We start from the raw sequence: 19,119 nt of genomic DNA, 5'->3' as shown, positions 1-19,119 counted from the left end.
GCATTTGTGTGCCTGCAACACTGCTGGCAGCTTCCCCTGAGCGGGGGATTCCTGTCCTCTGTCAGGCAGCCTGGTTCTATATAAGGAGCCATCATTACTGCAGTGATATCAATGAGATGGGATGTTGTACCAGAGAGGAAGGTGAATGTGACCCTTCTAGCTTAGTGGTAATAGTCAACTGTGATCTAGATACTGCATTTAATTAGCTATTCTGCAGAAACAGATCATGATGTTCATTTGGCTCTTCAGAGCTAAGAGCCCACACCCCCCAAAAGCTCAGTACAACTGGTACTTTCACTGGCAGTTTCTCCAGAAGCCCAGAAATGACAATGCCTGGAATGTGGCTCTCCTCTTGTGCCCTGGGCAAATCTTTCTCCACATTTGGGTTGAGGTACATGAAAGGCTGTGCAAGGAGGAAAGCAGTGCTTACTGCATCCTGCTTTCCTGCACTAATGTATTACACGCCATTACCAAATCCCAAGGGAAAATGAAAGACCAGGGAACAGATTCTTCTTGTTAATTGCAAAGTACTTGTCATGTGATTCAGCCTGCAAATTGCGACCAGCATGAGGGTTTTGTTTTTGCTGCTTTTGAAAGAAGAGCTTGTTTAATGCTGCAACAGCATTCACAGCAGCTCTGGGACCAGAGAGCATTCCTATCTGCTCAACATAGCTCTGAAAGATCTCTCTGCCCGTTTCTAAAACGGAGGCTCCAACTCACATGTACTGCTGCAGAATGTTAATGCAAAATCTGCAGTGGTTTAGAGCAGCTGGTCAGTCAGAGGAAGCGGGAAAAACCTAAGGGTTGCTCTTTCTACCTAACATGGAGCTTAAGGCCTTGAAATGCACCATGCTGGAATCCAGGTCAAACTGTTCACACAGTGCCTGCTCTGGCTGCTGCCTCTTGGAAGGTCTGCGGGGCCCACATGGCCATTCTGGCTGGAGTAGTTCCCCCTCCTAATGCAAATCAGGGAAGGGAATAAGCACAGTTTGAAATAAAGTTAAAATCATCAGTCTCTCCAGACACTGTCTGCAGCTATCTGTTTGACAGCCAGTTTCTACCATCTGCCGAGTCTCTTTTGAACATGAAGCCCAGCACTATAGAAAAACAGAGTTTAAGTGACTGGGAACTACTGTTCCCTCAAGGACACATTCAGTTTGAGCCCTCTCTTCATACGTCACAAGTTGACTGCGTGCTGCCACTTGCTGAGATGTTGGAGGAGGTCTGAGACAGCAGGGCAGGACTGTCCCCATCCTGCTCCCTGAAGGGCCATGCCTCCCTCTTCAGCTCAGTGGAAGGACTACCACTGAACAGAGGCTTTGTAGACTCTAGTGGAGCATTTTTCAGCAGGTCATCTTCCACCTCCATCTCTTCAGAAGGGAGACAACCCACAAACACTTGTGAGGAGCCATGTCCCTCAGAGTTCACTGAATTCTCAACTGGGAGCTTTCTGTAAGATAGTGGCTCAGGCTGGGCCTGCACTAATGGTTGATTACATGCTGGATCCCCACACGTGTTCTCAACAGGGCAAAACCCATTTTCCTCCTGGGCCACTGGCCCATCTGAACAGTCCATATCCTCCTCTTGTCCTGGTACAGGAAGAAATTCTGGCCTGTGAGGCTTGGCTTGAAAGGGGGGAATCTCTGACACACCATATTTACTGCTACTCAGGAGTTTTTGCCGAACCTCTGCACTGAGCTGGGTTGGGTCACACCTGCTGACAGTTGAAGACAGTCCCCCAAACAGGCCATATTCCTTGTGCGGCAATTCAGGAGAGAGCGGAAGTGATCTGCATCTCCTCCCAGGAAGAAGGGAAAATTCTTGCCAGTCTGTGCTATACGCCTGCCGGAACTGGGACTGGCTGGCTTTCAGGCTTCCCCCTGCCTCTGGAGAATGCAAGTCAAACACGAGGGAGATCACAGACTTGCTTGGCATGTCAAAGAATTTGATCTTCCCCCCCTTGAGGTCCTCCCGGGCACTGAAGGGATTAACTTTCCGGCCTAACCCTTTGTTTGGCGTATAGTAGGGATCCTGCACATTTATCTTCCTGGAAGGCTTGCGGGAGAAGATATCTGACTGGCTGCGTGACAACCAGATATTCCGACGTGGACGGGGTGACTTGGGTGGGATCTTATCATCCAGGGAACTCAAACGTTTTACTCCTGGTCCTTTTTCAATTGACCCTGAGTAGAAGAAAAGAAATACTCTTAGCTTAAAGGAGCTATATGCCTGCATGTCTGCTCACTCACAGAGCCTTCATGACAACTGTAAAGAAAAAGCTGCATTTCTGATGTCCCAAAGTATCTCCCATAAGCATATGTTTGCTCATTCCTTACAAGTTCATGAACAAACACAAGGACACCATTCCCTTCTCCTCAGTGTATTATTGGTTTCAAAAGTGGAGATTTGGCAGCCCTGTCCACAGGACCTTTTAAATGTAAGGCAGTCAAAACTACATTTAAAATATTCTCTATTCTCTCCTCTTTACTCATGCCTCAGGCTAAAAGTCATCTTGAAGACTTGAGGAAATGCAAATTCAGTTAATGCCATCTTACTTCCCTAGGTAGTGAAACTGGACTGCTTCTTTATCATTTTATGATCAAATTTGCCACCCTCATTATGGGGGATGCTGACTTGGCCAGACAATATTGTCTTCAGAAAAAACAAAGGAAAGGAAACTGCACAAATACTTGGTAGGAATGAAGAAGTCTCTCCCTCTTCTATCCAAACCCTGTATTTTAGGGCCCCTTCAAACCTCCTCGCTGCCAGTACACTGACACAGCAGAGATGGCACAGGGTGGTCTTGGAGAAGAACAATTTTGCATGTTTCTAGATTTATCATCCTGGCTTCCAGCAGAGGTTACCCAAGATCTCTTGATGATATTGACCATAAAAGAGAGCAAGTACAAAACATAGCTGCAAAAGGAATTGGGACTTTTTCACCCTGATAGGAAAAGTCTAAGACCAAAATAAATGCCCCTCCTGACACCATGAAGAGTTTAAATAATTCCATCCCAGCCTTCATTGAGTATATTATCCAATACAGAAACTAGCGATATATGAGAACTTGAATCTAATGAATAGGAGTTTAAAAGTTGTACATATGGGGGGGGTGTATTTATTTGCACGCATGTGCATACACACACACACATCTCTCTCTCTAAATAAAAGCTGTATCACTAGAACAGGATGGGAAAATTGTAGTTGTTTTAGGAAAAAATGCTAACTCCTTGAGCGTTTGGAACACGCATCTGCCACTGGCTCTCAAGGTACCTCTGAAGAGCTGTGGTAGAGTAATAGCAAATGGATAGAAAGAAGTGATATCTCCTTTTGATTACGATCTCCAGAATAAGCACATATGGATTTCCACTTTTCCCTTTAAATACTGCCACAGTTTAGACTGTAGTCACTCCACCTAGGAAAGACTACACAGGTCAAAGAACTGCATGTAACACTTCTCCGAGAAGATGCAAAATGAGATGATTGATTCTCCAAAGGGAGAATGCCAGGAAAATGGGGTGGGGGGACCAAAAACCAAAAAAAACCAACCAAACAAAAAATTTTCCTTTTTAACTCGCACCTCTTTTAGATGCTTTCCAGGTGTGGGAGAACTACCACACGCATGCACTCCATCTGGTTTGCCATACAGAACTCATTTCAATCTAGAATCATATTACAGATAGATATATATGTATATATATTGTGTATTTATATATACACAATATGAGAAACTTTTTACTGTACTCTAGGTTTCCAATGCCAGAAGTCTACTAACATAATAAAGATATCTAAGTCAGAATATGCCCCAGCCTACAAGAACTGCTTGCAGTTTGCTCCCCACACCAGGTGGCACTAGACGGCTTTAGAGAAAGCCCTTCAAGGCAGGCATTCTCAAGCAGATCTGGGATTCAGCTTTTCCCCAGTCTTTCAGAGTATTTCTAGGTACTTTATAATACTCTTGCATCTTCTCTGCTCTTCCTCCTGAAGGAATTTAAGAAGCTTCTAAGTGCTACATGTAACATACACCAAAGAAATTATGTATATGCACTAAGTATGGCAGGGACAAAGCAAAAGTTGATGGATTTTCATACACTGTTAGCAACTTACAAAACCACTCCCAAATAAACTCTAAATTTCCCCTCAAGAGCTTGTGGGCAGAATTTGTTGAGACACTGTAAGAAACAGTTAGCTGTTCTTTCCCAAAGGACACTCTGCAGTGCAAAGTATATAACTTTGTTCCAGAATCATTTTCAGGCTTTGAGTAAAATCATTCATAAGCTGTAAATAATACCATATATAGCTGAAATCCCAGTCTTCAAAGTACAAAGCATTGTACCCTCTTGCTGTTAGCCTGCAGCAACATTTGTACATTACAGACACTTACCTTTGGGTTTTCTTTCATTGTTGTCAAGGTTCAAAAACTTCCTCTCTCTCTCCGAGTCCTCATTTCTCAGGCGGTTTAAAATCTCCTCCAGTGTTTTGACAATATCAGCAAATGAAGGACGCAACTTTGGATCCATCTGTGAATGCACACAAATACAAATAAGTTCATGTGGGTTTGTCCATGCTATTCTGCTTACACAGTGGACAGACAGAGGGACAAACTGAGGAAATTCAAGACAGTTTTAAGAAGTGTGTTGTCATTGCAAAAAACCTAAGTAAAGCAGGGGAAAAGTAGTATTCTGTCCCAGTTTATGTACCTTATACCTCTCACATTTAATTCTCAAGTTGTAAACATTCTATGATGAGGACGTATTTTAAATTGAAAAGGTAGGAAGCTGTTAGATTCAGGGCTTCAGAGAGGGTTTTGTTTGTTTGTTTTAAACAGCTTTCATAGTTCAAGGATTTCTTTCTGGACTCTAGTTATCAGTCAGAGATTATATATCAATGTTATTTCAAAACGTGCCTGAAGCAATAAGGATTAAACAGAGCAACTTGGCTATGCCATTCTTTAAAAGTCTGCAATTCTTCCATCACGTCCTTGTGGCTTTAATTAAAACCCACCTAAATGGCACTGATGATTTTATAGTTTAAAATGTTGTATCTTTCCATCTGTTAATTAGCCCTACCACTCGGTGTACTGGTCTGTCTTGTGAGGAAGCAAGATTGGTTATATAATTTGGCAAAGTAATACAACAGAAAAAAAAAAAATCCATCTTTGTCCAAACAAAATACCCCCCCCCCCCCCCGCAGTCATCAGTATGGATTCAGTTTGTATTTATCAGTATGTATTTATTTATTTACCCGAGTAGAAATGGATCTCTCAACAAACTCCAACACTAAAATTGTACTAGAGGGCAAGCAGCTTAATTTAAGTAGTAACTCAGAAGGCATTTAATCGTTTTGAACATTGACCCTGCATATATGTTACAGGTTTAACTACTGTACATAGCAATGTCTAATTCAGCAGCTGAAACTTAACCTCATTACACTATTAAAAAAGATTCTGCTTGACCTGATTCCTGTTTGCAGCCCTCTGAAGGCTTTTTCAGAGCAGACAAGCCCAGACCGATCCTACCTCTATTACAAAGGGAACCGTGGTGCTTTGTAAACAAAAAACCCCAAAGACCTCCCTCATACTGCCTTGCAGGTCCTACGAGATGGATCTTTCTGAAGAGAACTGGTATGATCAGCAATGCAAAACACCTCCTAGCAAGACAGGGTAAAGGGCTAGAAATTCATATGTACAATAATAGAAAACAAACAAACAAATCACACTTCAAGAGCTCAAGAGCAGCAAGAAAGTTGTTCTAATGCAGCAGCTGGAATTTCCTGGCATAGGAAAACATCTTTGTCTGCTTTCCCTATTTCATTGAAACAGTAGGGCAAGGGCAACACCAAAGCATACACTCTGTACTCTGACAAATTTACTAATTTGGGAAGCTTAGGGAGCTGTTGCAAGCTACGGGAGGTAAGAAGAGCTCTCTGGCTATTTTAATTTGTGCTAGGTAAGACCTAGGATGAGAGTAGCAATGGAAAAGTGACTCAGAGCAACATTTGCCTCTTCCATCCCTGAGCAGTGCAGATTCTGCTCAAATGGAATAGAAGGTTCTTCCTCAAGGCAGCAGTTGACCACAGCTCAGCTCATGCTGGTAAGCTTTTTGCATGATCATACACGATTATGTCTATAAGTATTCACACAAGTAGGCTCGTGGTTGTTGGGGAGCCTTAAGTTTTAGACTTTCTTGCAGATACTTATTTAAAAAAACACTTTATAACAGCAAATTAAAGAAATTTGAATCCACTACTTATACATGTCAGTTTTTACTGGTTTTCTTAGGTTGCCCTAAAACACGTTTCCTGGCTGTAGAAAACCCCAGGGCTTTGCACAGTAGTTCAGCTAATCAGCTGAGCTATACAGTTTACACTGTTTGTTGACCTATTAAATAATAAAAAGCTACATAAATGTCCATGTCTAAGAGCAAATTATCACACAGATCACCTATTACTGAAGCACAGCATGCTTAGGAAGACTCGATGATCTTAAAGATCTTTTCCAACCTAAACGATTCTGCGATTCTATATAAGAAAGCCTTATCTGTTCACCAGCTTTTTCCTTCTACTAGGTAAGTGGTAAGTGAATTACAGCATGCTCCACACTGAAATCAGCATATTAATGGCTTAGATCACAAGACAGTAATTTCCACTTGCAATTCAGGGAAGGGACATTTATTATACAGGAGGCAGCATTTGACAATAATCAGTAGGAGAAAGTCCTTGTTCTTTGAATACACCAGATTCTTACACGAGAATATAAGATCAGTCACTTCCCCTTTTTTCATGAGTACCTTTACTCTGAATTTCACTTGTGCTGAAAAATTGCTTTGAATCATGCACCATGTGTTTGGATGCAGTATGATTTCTGGAGTCTACAGGTGGGAGTTGAGATTTCCAAAGTCAAATCCTACCTCTAGCCAAACCCTTTAGCGCTTATGTAGTCAAAACACTTCGTAAACATGAGTCAGATGTACCATTGTCCTGCTGAAGCAAGCTCTGCTGTACTAAGGTGAAATCAGAGGAGTGAAGCAGCTTGTCCAGAGTAAGTTCCACAAACATTTTTAGAATTACATTATGCTATCTTGTGTCAAGAGCAGCAGTCACCCCCACCTGCTCACATCCTCACCTTCATATCGCTCTCCCCTTGAGCATGTGCATTTGTACTAATACAAAGCAAAGAGAGAGCTCGGGACAAAAATAAGCATCAAGAACATGGCGGGATGAGACTTCTCTTACAAACAATCACTTGGACACAGTGCTGGTATTGGCTTCAGCATGGCCTGGTTGTGGAGTCCCAGGCAAAGTTTTGTGCAATAGAATTTTCAGGAGTTGCCTCAACTTAAGTTGTGCAAACTAGACATTCCCAGCTTCAGCTGAATCTGGTGGAAACTCAGGTTCTCTTACTTCATATAAACGAGTTTACTATACAAAGGTACTAGCAACCTCTCTTATGGGATAACCCACAAAAGAGATCTACTTCCTTGGACTTTTTCACACTGAGGATCCATGAAGGTATCCAGCACCAACTATCACAATTTTACTTGAATAACTGGCAGAAAATTTACTCCATACAGCTCATTGCCTATAGCCTTTCTGATATTAAATCATTTGGATCCAAGTTTGTTTTTTTGGAACACAGGCTAGGGATTTGGAGGCTTATCCCACTTTCCAAAAGGCAGCATACAGAAACCTTAGAGTAGTTTAGCTCCTGCTCTTGATTTGTTTGTCCCCTCTGTTTGTGAGAACAACTCAGAATTCTTTCTTCACAGCTCAGTAGGTCTGTACACAATAACAGCTGGATTTTGTCAGCCCGAGGGCCAGCCAGTGTCAATAGCATACAACTGGTTACAATCAGCCTGAGCAGCCTGTAAGAAGCTGTTCAGTGTGCCAGACCTGTTTGGCATGACAGAACACAGAATTGCAAAAATACAAGATAGACCTTTTTGCAAGGGGAAAGGAAGGGTTATAAAAACTGCAAGGGACTTTGTGCGTTATCAGAATGTACGCTGCTTTTATAGCTAGGCTCTTCAAGTCTCTTCCGTAAATGCTTTAAGCTGTATCTTCAAAAGCCAGAGGGATTTAGAGAACTCCAGTTTAGGCCTCCCCGCTTCAAGTAAGATACTCACATTACAGCAGTTGAAGGCCAGCTGGAGGAAGTCAGGGGGACAGTCTCCCACCATGTGCTGGAAGGCATCATAATCTAATCCAAAATTCTGTACAAACAAAAACACAGCATAGAGAGATAAATGAGGTCTGCTATCTGGCCCAAACCATCTTCTTTTCAGGGGGTCCCTACGTGGAGTTATCAGGAATAACCATGAACACCATCTCTCAGCAGCCACATACAGAGGATTTTGAGAAAACTTCATGCATGCTCCAAACTGCAGCATTACCAATGGGGATTGCTTGATACAAGATACCTGTAAGAGAATGAGCTGACTTCAAAGCCCATCCTTCTTCCTGGACTCAAATGCAATCCATTGCACTTGAAATGTTGTCTGTGTGGATCTGGAAGCAGTATTTTATACTCCCGTGTCTCACCACAGTGTAAATTAACAGCCTGCTATAAAACCAGAGGCTTCACTATGATGAAAATTTATCAATTAAAATGGTTAATTTTTCAGTGGATGGTAGACTGGTAATACAAATTATGCAGTTCCTTAAATGCACTTCTATAAAATCTGAAGGGCAGAGAAACAAAAGGATCCCTTTCTTACTGCAGTTCAAGACCTAAGCAATTTTGCATTTTCAGAACCAGAGGGGGATAGACAATTTGGAAGACCCCCTCATAGAGGGCCAAAAGCTGCCCTGCAGATGGGACTCAACCAAAAGGCAACTGAAGAAAGTAAGAAGTATCTTGTTTGACTAGTCGATTCTAGCTCAGATCACAGCGCTTAGCACAGTCTATGCAAAAATAAGCGTGAGCTTATTTTAGCTGCTGCTAACATAGCTCCTGCCCCCTTCACAAGGAGGGGCTGCTTAGTGGATGCAGTGTGCCAAAAGTGCTCTGTTCTGAATCTGGCAAGAAGTCTACATGAGCTATCAGTCTACAAAAGGAAGGTCACTGTAATGCTCTCAATGTTCTGCCAGTCAGGGCCAGAAAGGATTTCCCAGGAGGACTGCAGCTGGACAAAGTCCCTGTGAAAGTGTCTTCAATGGAGCTTCTTACAATAACAGCACAGAAGAACAAAAGCCTTTTACAGGCTATTTTTAATGTAACACCTATTCATCGTATCTTTGGCAGCAGTGCCAGAAGTTCTAAAGGCCAGCCATTATCATGGCATACTTACCACCTCCCACCAATGTTATAAACGTAACCACTTACCTCTGTGCGAGGCAGATAGTCTGGATCTGCCTGTATTCTTGCTATAATCTCACACAGAATTATACCATAGGAGAACACATCTGCCTGAGAGAGAAAAAAAATAAATAGCCACATGGTTCAGCTATGAATACTCAGCATTCTTATCTGCCACTGAGCTTCTCCTTACCCCAAACGGTTATCGTGAAACAACTAAACCAACGCCACAGCCTTACAACACTAAGCAACTGCATTATAGCTAACATTTTCCATGTGAAGAAACACATGCTCACAGTAAAGCATTCTTGTTGCACAAATAGCAATGATAACTTTAAAACTCTTTCAAGAAAAAAAAAAAGAAAAACAACACTAAACAACTCTTAAGCAGCATAAAAAAAAATTAAAAAATCCTTCCTTGCATAAAGAATGGTGAAGTTGCATTTGATGTCTTACAGATGGGAGTAATTAAAAACATAGCCAAAACATGACATGCCTATATATCACTGTGGTTAGAAAGACGGGTTTAGAATACACATGATCACAGCTTATTCAGAACATTAATGCTGTTTTTAAGAAAAATTACATTTTTTTCTTCCCACAGTTCAGTACCTCTGGAGAAAACAGTGTCTTTCCCAAAGCTTGAGATATCTAGTAACACTGTATACCAGCATCAATTTCCATTGAAATTTCCATGACGCTTAGTAATCATTTACCTGACTACCCCTGGAACTGCAAAGTTCCTCAGATTTCCACCCACCTGAATTTATCATGCAATAAAATTTAAAAAAACATAGAATACAAGTCTACAGAGCAGAAGCCAGCATCCCTCATCCCTTACATATCAGGCAGGCTTATATGTCACCTTTCATGCTGATGAGGTATGAGACCTGCTTCCTCTTTAGTCCTCCATGCCCTAGAGTTAGTGAAGAATGTGGCACCATAGATTTGGGTACTTCATTATTAATTTAGGTCAATTGGAACTCTTAAAGAGCTTTGAAATGGTAATTATTACATTCATTACTGAGGTAGCCACTGTTTCCTGCAAGTTAAAAGTACCACGAATTAAACAGATTATTGACTACTAGCTATAAAAAGGTACAGGATGTGGGCTTTATCACAGAAACGCTGCACTTGCAGGGCTGAAGTAGACTATGTTGCACGTGGGAAAGAAAATCCTGTGTAAAGAAGAGCTTAATTGAAAATACTGTTTCTAAGATCCAGTGTGATCTGATCCTCCTCTGAAAGAAACATTTCCCAATGCCACAAATAGGAAAACTTAGAAATACCTAGGAGAACATTTTTATCAAGGTATCTTACCTTGAGAAATGTTGATTTTTTTTTTTTTTTAATTAAAATAATTGTACAGGTTTACATACAGACCTTTCATTTCTACCCAGATTTCACTAATGTATGGTCAGGGAAGCAACCTCACTACATTTCTCATGAGACTTGGTTAAATTAAGTTGTGTTAGGTCAACAAGCCATTACCATATTTCTGCATGTGGGGTGTTTCAGAATGGAAATAGCGTAACAGTTAATTATGCTAACAGTAATTCTATTTCTGTATAAGAATCCACACTATGAATTAAAAATATTAGCTATTCAACTCACGCTCTGCCCTAGTCTGAATGACCTACTGAGTACAGAAATGTCACAAATGAAAATAATAATTTTAATATTATGGAAATTCTAAATCTTGCATACAGCTATTGAAGGGAAACATCTGACTACTAAAGTCCATTTATATCATGTACCTACCTTTTCATTGTAAGGCTCATCTCTGAGAACTTCTGGTGCCATCCAGAAGGGTGAACCCACAACTGGTAACTTCTCACTATATCGATATGGGATAGATGGTGGGGAAGGGGGAAAGGGGATGAAGGAGAGAAAGAAGAACCATTAAATAAATGCTCAGGCATTGCTACTAACTTTCCATAACTCCAAGTATCTGCAGAAACTTTCACTAGAGGGAAGTCTATACAAGTAGGTTCCATAACATACTGTGTTTTACACTGGTTTCCTACCGGAGTCACTGGAACATTCGATAGCAGGAGGAGAAGGTGAAAGAAAAAGAAAGCTTCAATCAATTACTCATATTTTATTTCCAGTTTCCAAGTGCCTGGCCACTTTAAAAAAAAATTATTTTATTTTAAGGTCATGGCTGTTCAATAGTTTTGGTTTCCAAACTCCTGGCAGAGTTGGCTCCTTCATCTATACATAGAAAGGTTTGTGGACATCAGTTTCAGGCTAGATGCCAAGTTCTCCATTCATGCAGCAAGACATGCAAGTATCCATCCCTACATGTATACCAATAAGCAGCTCTGACAGTATTCAGCGCAGCCTGCTTGCAAACTGTATTTTTTAAAAAAAGTCAAGATTGACCAGATGAATCCTTTAATAGGGAAAAATTAAAGTAATCAGAATAGTGCCAATTTGAAAAGTTTGCAACGTTTCCATATGGCTGAATTCTGGGGCCTTAAGAAAGGCGCCCAGCTTGCCACCCAGCTGAGCTTGAAGGAATACCTATTAAAAAAAAAAAAAGTCCTCTGAAGGCCTCAAAATAGCATGGCTTCCTAGTAAGCAAGCTGGAAACAACAAAACTGCATTTGAAAATGGAGGTAAGACTAGATTAAACCAAAATGGTGGCTAATGTAACAATTTTATTATGTTGTTTGTTTTAGTATCAATCTACCTTATCTTTAGCTATTACTGTACTCTCAGTTTTCAGGGCATCTCAAAACTGGGTATTAAGAACACCTTAAGGCACCTGTGATGCCTTCCTGATTTTGTGATGGGTTCATATGAAAACAGCTGAAGCTTTCAGCACCTTAAAGGGCAGCGATTCCACAGCAGCGTACACAATACACATTGGCTGTACTTATCAGTAGTTTGGAAATTAAGATGTTCACTTTGTTAAGCTTTGAGATCAATATTTCATCAACATTAATGCAAGCCTTCAGACCTCCCAAGATACAGTTTTAGGGTATGTGCAGTTTTAAAAACAGTGCATAGCTAAGCTCAACTTTTATTGTTTTCTTTGCAGCCAAAAGAGCTGGAAGGCTTCTATTTATTTTATGCAGAAGCACACACTGGAGAAAATCTGACAGCACATTTCAGTCAGAATACTCTGAAATACCCAAGTCAATATACAGGGAGAACAATTAAATCCTTGTCCTTGATCTCCCTAATGGAGGGATGACAAAAGGACTATTTCCAATTGTGACAATAGCTTGTGACAGTCACCTGTGCATTCCTCAAATGAGTTAAGATTATAATTTCATCCTAGGGAGAGCAAAATGGTGAGCTACTGTTAGACAGTAATTTTAATATCTCTTTGTTATAAACCTGGATCTTAACAACTAACCCAGAGGTGAAAGAGAATACTACTGGAATGCCACTGAATATTGTTTATGAAAATGGAAAGAAGCTAATTCGAGTTGTTTAGAATCAACAGAGGACATTTATTACAAAATCATCCCAATCCAGAGTTTTTGTGTTTGCTTTGTTGTGTGTGTTTTTGTTTGTTTTTGTTGTTTTTTTTTTTTTTTTAAACCAAAATTCCCAAGTACCTGCTTAGAAGATCTACTGAAAAGCTTGAGTAAATCCTCTACTCACTGGAGCATTTTTGAAGAATATTTGTCACCACTAAATCTATCAAAATGGACAGTAATTAATGCTGGAACATTTTGGTCATCCAGCCTGCACTTCTAGAATGAAGACTGAGGATATTTTTTGCAAATTTTGTTTCAGATTGCAATAATGGCCTCAGGGATCCAGCTCATTAGAGCTTCTGACCTGCCATCACACTGCAGCTCTCGCTGTATTTTGGTTAGTTCACGTACCTGTGATCAGGAATTTTCTCTGCTAAACCAAAGTCTCCCACTATTGCTGAGTATCCATTCTCATCATGTTTTATTAAGCAGTTCTGGAAAAAAGAACAAAAAAACCAGAAGAGTTATTGTCTGGGCATGAAACCCATATACCATTTGTTTTATTTATTTTTAATCTGGAACAAGACTACAAGATATTGTTTGGAAGACATTCATCTATGAGAAGCTTTTGTCTGAAAGCAACCACCCTTTTCCCGTACCCCCCCCCCCCCCCCCGCCCCGCACAATCAAACTTAAGATGCTGGAAACGGCCTTACACTTAGTTAATAATCCACTTAAAAACTTGCTGAGAAAGCAGGCAGCCACAGGCAGCACATACCCAGCTAGGTTCTAGCAAGAATTAAGATGATTTAGCTCCCTTACTGCTCAAGTATGCAAGACATGCTGTTCACTACAACACCTTAAATTTTCTCTTTACAATTTGCCTGTACCTGACTGGAATATGGTATCAGAGCAGACTCTAAATGCCTTTGTATATTTTGCTACATTAACTACTGAAAAGGAACTCACTGCTTTGCAGTAAATTTTCATCAGAAAATACAAGATACAACAAAGTTATATATGCTTTCAAAGTCTCAAATAAAATTCTTTATTCTACAGTGCATCATAAAGTATGATTTAAGAGAAAAGTCTAATAGGGAAAAGCTGTCAATCTTTTCCTCTCAGATGTGCCCTCCAGTGTCAGGAGGGAGGGCAATTTGAGGACACACACAGATAATTCTGGTCTGGCAGCATCACATCACATGCAGAGTATTATCGATTTATTTTTGTTATTTATTTGCAACTCTGAGAAATATGCTTTGACCATTCCAGTACCACATCTTTTTCCTTCTCACCCAATGAATCGATAGCTGACTTCCCTAAGTTTTTTTCTGTCCTGCAATAGGTAGAGCAAGACAGAGAACTCATTCCCTTACCACATGCCTTGCTCCATATCCTTCTGCAGGCAGTACAATAGCAGTGACAGGCAGCAAAACCACTGCCGACTCCTACAGAGTGGTACCCTGCATTAATTAGCTAAACAGCAGGAAACACTTTCTAGCTTTATTGTGCTTGGATGTACAAAAGCCCCTTGCTGACCCCAGAGCATTAGCTTGTCTGTATAATGCAGCTACCAAGAAAAGTGAGTCCCTTATCTAAAAGATCAAGTTCAGGTCATCGCTGTTTACATTATTCAGAGATGATTGTGGCTCAGGCCATGAAGTGAATTTTCTTCCTGCCAATTAAAAGGTTAAGCAAGCCACTCCTGCGATCACGTAAAGAAAACGCATGCCAGCCTCTTGAAACACATGCTGGGCTCCTAAGATGCAAAGTTTTATTTGTTTAGCATGACTCAAGTATACTAAGTACAGTTAGCTTGGGGATTCATAAACATGTACCAAGTTAAATCAACCATGCTTGCCCAAAGAGCAGCAAAGCTTCTCAGTTATGGGCTTTGTTATCTTTTATCAAAGAGCACATTCATTCAGCTTGCTTCTGTTTAAACATTTGGTCACTATAAGTGGACTTAAAACTGAGAAGGATAAAACTTTTCTGAAAAATCTTACTCAAATGATTCAGACAAGTGGAATTTCATTGTGTACCACACAGAAACAAGCCTATGAGGACACCAAAGATTTTGCAGTGTACAAGAATGCTGATACTAGTTTATGCAGCAAAATATCAGGTTATTTTCTGCCATGGATTTCTCAGCAATTAAGGATGATTCAACATGTTAAAAAAAAAAACTTCTATGATTCATAAAAGAACTAGTTTTAAGATCTAGATTTCCTTCTTGCATTATATTTTCTTCATTTTGAGTAGCAAGACTGCAGTAGTTCATTTTACCTTCTGGGTTTTGTGGATTAGGGTTATTTTACAATAACCTCTGGTTTCCAGAATTTCAGGGGAACATTTCAATCCAGACTAAGAACTATTTTCAACATAACTAAAAATCTGTAGCAACATTTCTACTGACTTTAAGATCTGCAATAATTTACAGGGCTGCTTTGATACCAAAAGGAGGCTTAAATGCAACATCATCCTGACAGCAAATGTTCCTTCAGCTTCTTAGCAGTATACCATCACATCCCATTAGACAGCAGTACATCACCAACTGAAGATGAACAACCTTACTCCCCACCAAGCCCCAGGCGGTCTCAGCTCTCAGGTACAGCACTGAACTATTATAGAAGTAGATTATTCCTAGATAAATCATAAACTAAACCAATAGCACATCCAGTCTTGCTGCCAAGTAATGCTACCTGACAGCTCTGAGTGCCTTCCCAGATGAGCAGGAGCTGCCTGCAGCAAAGCTAGGCTCCCTTTCAGCCCAGGCCTTTCGAGAAACCAAGCAGAGCGGACACCCCAACGCTGCAGGGTCCAGAGGTCCTGGAGGAGAGGCCCGTACACCATGACAAGGCAATGGGGGAAAGCCTAGGGCTACATTTCTGCTATAAAGTACTGATCAATTGTTCTACTGTGGTGGGCCGCACAATGTTAAATGACATAAAGAAGGAAGCTACACTATTCTCTCTCATTAGTGGAAGCCTGTATTTTGTCTGCATATGATGAAGTGCTGAGTGTGAATTTAAATTCATTAGGATACATATTCCAGAACAAGAGTGACTTTTTTATTCACACTTAAATCAGCCATGGGCACGTGACATGCACCAGATAAAAAAAATGTCAGTGTCACTACAAATGCTCACTGTAGTAAAACTAAACTGATTTAATTCAACTGGTACAAATTTTGATGTAGCTAAGCACGAATTTCCTGGAACCCAGAAAGGATGGAAGCCTATGCCTACCGAAATCAGTAGTAAAACCCTTCTACGGACACTAGCGTGGTCAGATGTCACCTTTCAAGCCTGTACCGCTCATTCAGGACAAAGTTTTGCAGATGGCGATACTTCATTCTGTGCTGAGATTCTCCAAGTGTTCAAGGCCAACCCTCAGCACCACCATACTCCTTCTCCACCCTTCCCACCCTCATAAAGCCATTACACAACGCTGCACAAAATCCACAGCACAGATAGTTTAGTTACCAGATTTAAGATGCAATTCATAAAAAGGTGACTTAATACAGCCCACAGTAACTGGTAGTTCATGTGCACTGAATGAAAGAGATTTCTAAGCATTCACATACTACTGCCAAGATAAATCAGGATCAAAAAAGGGACAAAGCTTCATTAGAGACTAAAAGGTAGAAAAGAGCTTTTAAATTTAAGCTAGAGGTGGTATCATAGTAGGAAAAGTACAATAGAGCAAACTGTACTGTTTCTACTGACAAAGTGATAATTCTCAGTTTCTACAAAAAAGAAAACACGTGTATCAATTTGGTATGAGGAAGTTTCATTAACGGATTTTGGCACAGAGACACAAGAGTTCAAACCCCTCTCTAGTGCAAAGAGCCTCTCAAGAACTGCCTATGAGATGAAATGCCAAGCAGCTTTACAACACAGGCTTTATGAAAATGCTTTCGACTCCCTCTTGCACTATTTGTATAAGCTGCAAGGCAGTATAACATGATGACCTTCCCAAGCTTTCTCTTTGAACCTCTACAGACAGGGATGTTCTTTCTGTTGGCAGCTCACACGGTCAAAGAGGGCGGTATTTGTCTTCAGTTGGGTTCTCGAGGTTTCCTCTCCCCACAATGGGGACCCCGTCAGTCCTTCCTGAGTCAGTCTCTTAATAGAAGCAAGGAGCTCTGTACATGAGCCCTAAAGAGTTAACAGAGCTGTTTATGCAGAGACAGATGTGAAAGAACATAAAGCCCCCTTTGTGTGTTACAGGAGCTTAACATCTGCTTTGCACAGCATAATCCTACTAAGACGAATGCAATATTCTACTCTCCCTTTTACATAAACAAAAATGAAAATAGACTCAAGAGTTTCAGAGTTAAAAATAAGTTGCTCAGATGAAGAAACCCCATCATTTTATTTTACAATATGACATACAAGCTAAACTCCTCAGAGATTTTATTGCACTCCAGAAAATACAGGAACGCTACTGCAGTGTCATCTGCAACCCTCTGATGACTGAATTAAAATACTTAAAGGCCAATTAAGATGTATCAGCTGTTTTTAAAGTGCTATCTCCTAGGAGAAACACCATTGACAATTAAATGTACAATGGGAACTTTACAATACTAGGATACATTTTTGAAACTAAAACCATTATGTTTAAGGCACAGGCTCCATTTGGGTCCCAAAGTACCAGTAAAAGTTTAGTACTGTGACTATCATTAGAAATAATCATCTGTAACAGCTAATTTTTTCAGTGCAAGCCCTCCCCTGCAGTGCAAAATATCCAGGCAAGAGCTTACTCTAGCACAAAGGGGACCTTAAAACCACAGCAGCAAGTATGAGACTCATTAGACAAAGGTTCTGTTCATTGCTTGGGTTTTAATTTGTTTTATTTTGTGTTAAACAAGCAAACAGCATACAAGCTAGGAAGTCAGGGTATGTCACTTTCAAGCCCAAAGGCAGTGAATTTATGTTACATCAGATAACCTACAGGAATTGTTTACATGCATGATTCTGTCCCCTAGTAACTGAGACTACTCCTCTCAATGAAAGAAGGGTGAGCCATTACACATTTACTGTGAAGTGAAAGCATATGTTGGCAAGAATACACACACACACGTGTGTGCATATAGGCCTAGAGATTAGAATTTCTTCATAGATTTTATCATCAATGGAGCTCACAATCTTCCCTAAAAATGCTCACAACCTACTATTGATTATAAGACCTTGTTTTCAATTGGACATAATTCTGCAAAACTAAAAGGCATTTGTTTGGGGGTTTGCCTGTTTTGTTTGTTTTTAATCAAGAGCTTTGGTAGTGGGTTTTGGGGGGGGGGGGTGTTCAGCTAAGACAGCTCAGCTGCTTGGGAGGACAAACTTAGAACATGTGTTGCAAGCAAATTTTGAAACAATGAAAATAAAAATCTTCAAAAATATTAGCCTACCCAGATTTGGCATGTTCTCAACTTGAAACATGACAAGACCTTTTGCCACCCCTGCAAAAAGTAGACTGGGACACGATATCTGCTGTGTGGGGAACTTGAAAGAGTGAATAAGGTGACAAGCCAGAGCAGGAGTCCAAGATAGGGGCTGGCAAGGACCAAGACCAGGGTCTTAAGCTAGGTTCTTGAGACAGGGAAAAAAAAAAAAAAAAAACGAAGACTATTATGAGGACATAAGAACTGCAGGCGTAGCAAACAGGTGCTGGTGGTGGGGAAACAGAGCTAACCTGGAGCAGCAGAACGGGGGAGAGCTAGAAATAGCTAAACATACTAAAGACCAGAAAGCAGAACGATAGCTTGGATAAAGCATCAAGCAGGAGCAATAGGAAGAGGGTAACTGCAGTCTGCCAGAAAAGGAGATTGAACAATAAGGTTGGGGGGCAGGAACTGGGAGCGAAAAGAAGAGGAAAAGCCTTTGAACAAGGATGAAAAGCCTGACCAGAAGCTGGCACTGAACGCTAGCAGAAAGGACTGGACAGTCACAAAGCAGGTATGATCAGTCTTGGAAAAATGGGCAGACTCCTAGATGTTCGCTTCTCATTGCCAAGGAGTCTCTCTTGTTCCTCTGTCTGTTCCTGCTCCATAGCAAAAACAGGCAATGTGTATTAGTAATACTAATTAACAGTAGCAATAAATACTAATTAAAAATACTTCATGTATTAGTTACTGTATTAACTAAAGCAGCAGACACCTCTGCCATGAATCTCAAGCTTCTAACCCTGCAAATGAAGTGTATAATGCCATTGGTTTTTTCCAGGTTTTTTTTGTGTGTTGCACACAACATACACTACATCAAAAAATTAATATTGCACAAAAGATGGGATGTAAAACTTCCTGTAAGAATGTTCATTCTTCCCCTTATGCATACACAGTAAGGTAAACTCCTTAATTACATGATCACACAGACAGTTTTCCACCTGGCA

General features: G+C 40.6%; 1 protein-coding gene across 3 annotated transcripts in view; it reads right to left on the bottom strand.

Annotated features, from left to right (window-relative positions):
* Positions 1-1,165: 1,165 nt before the first annotated feature.
* Positions 1,166-19,119, bottom strand: part of TESK2 (testis associated actin remodelling kinase 2) — an 81,059-nt gene continuing 63,105 nt past the window's right edge. For all 3 annotated transcript variants that reach the window (XM_087730817.1, XM_087730818.1, XM_087730819.1), the window contains 6 exons: positions 13,141-13,223; positions 11,057-11,132; positions 9,323-9,406; positions 8,124-8,210; positions 4,385-4,520; positions 1,166-2,183 (listed from right to left, as the gene is read on the bottom strand). In XM_087730817.1, coding sequence (XP_087586943.1) covers positions 1,171-2,183; positions 4,385-4,520; positions 8,124-8,210; positions 9,323-9,406; positions 11,057-11,132; positions 13,141-13,223 — 1,479 coding nt within the window. In that variant the 3' untranslated portion in view covers positions 1,166-1,170. The remainder of the gene's footprint in view (positions 2,184-4,384; positions 4,521-8,123; positions 8,211-9,322; positions 9,407-11,056; positions 11,133-13,140; positions 13,224-19,119) is intronic.

The sequence above is a fragment of the Nipponia nippon genome, unplaced genomic scaffold (genome assembly GCF_047370975.1).
Source record: "Nipponia nippon isolate SJK-2023a ecotype South Korea unplaced genomic scaffold, ASM4737097v1 scaffold_5, whole genome shotgun sequence".
Taxonomy (NCBI): domain Eukaryota; kingdom Metazoa; phylum Chordata; class Aves; order Pelecaniformes; family Threskiornithidae; genus Nipponia; species Nipponia nippon.
This window is presented reverse-complemented; position numbering and strand designations above follow the sequence as displayed.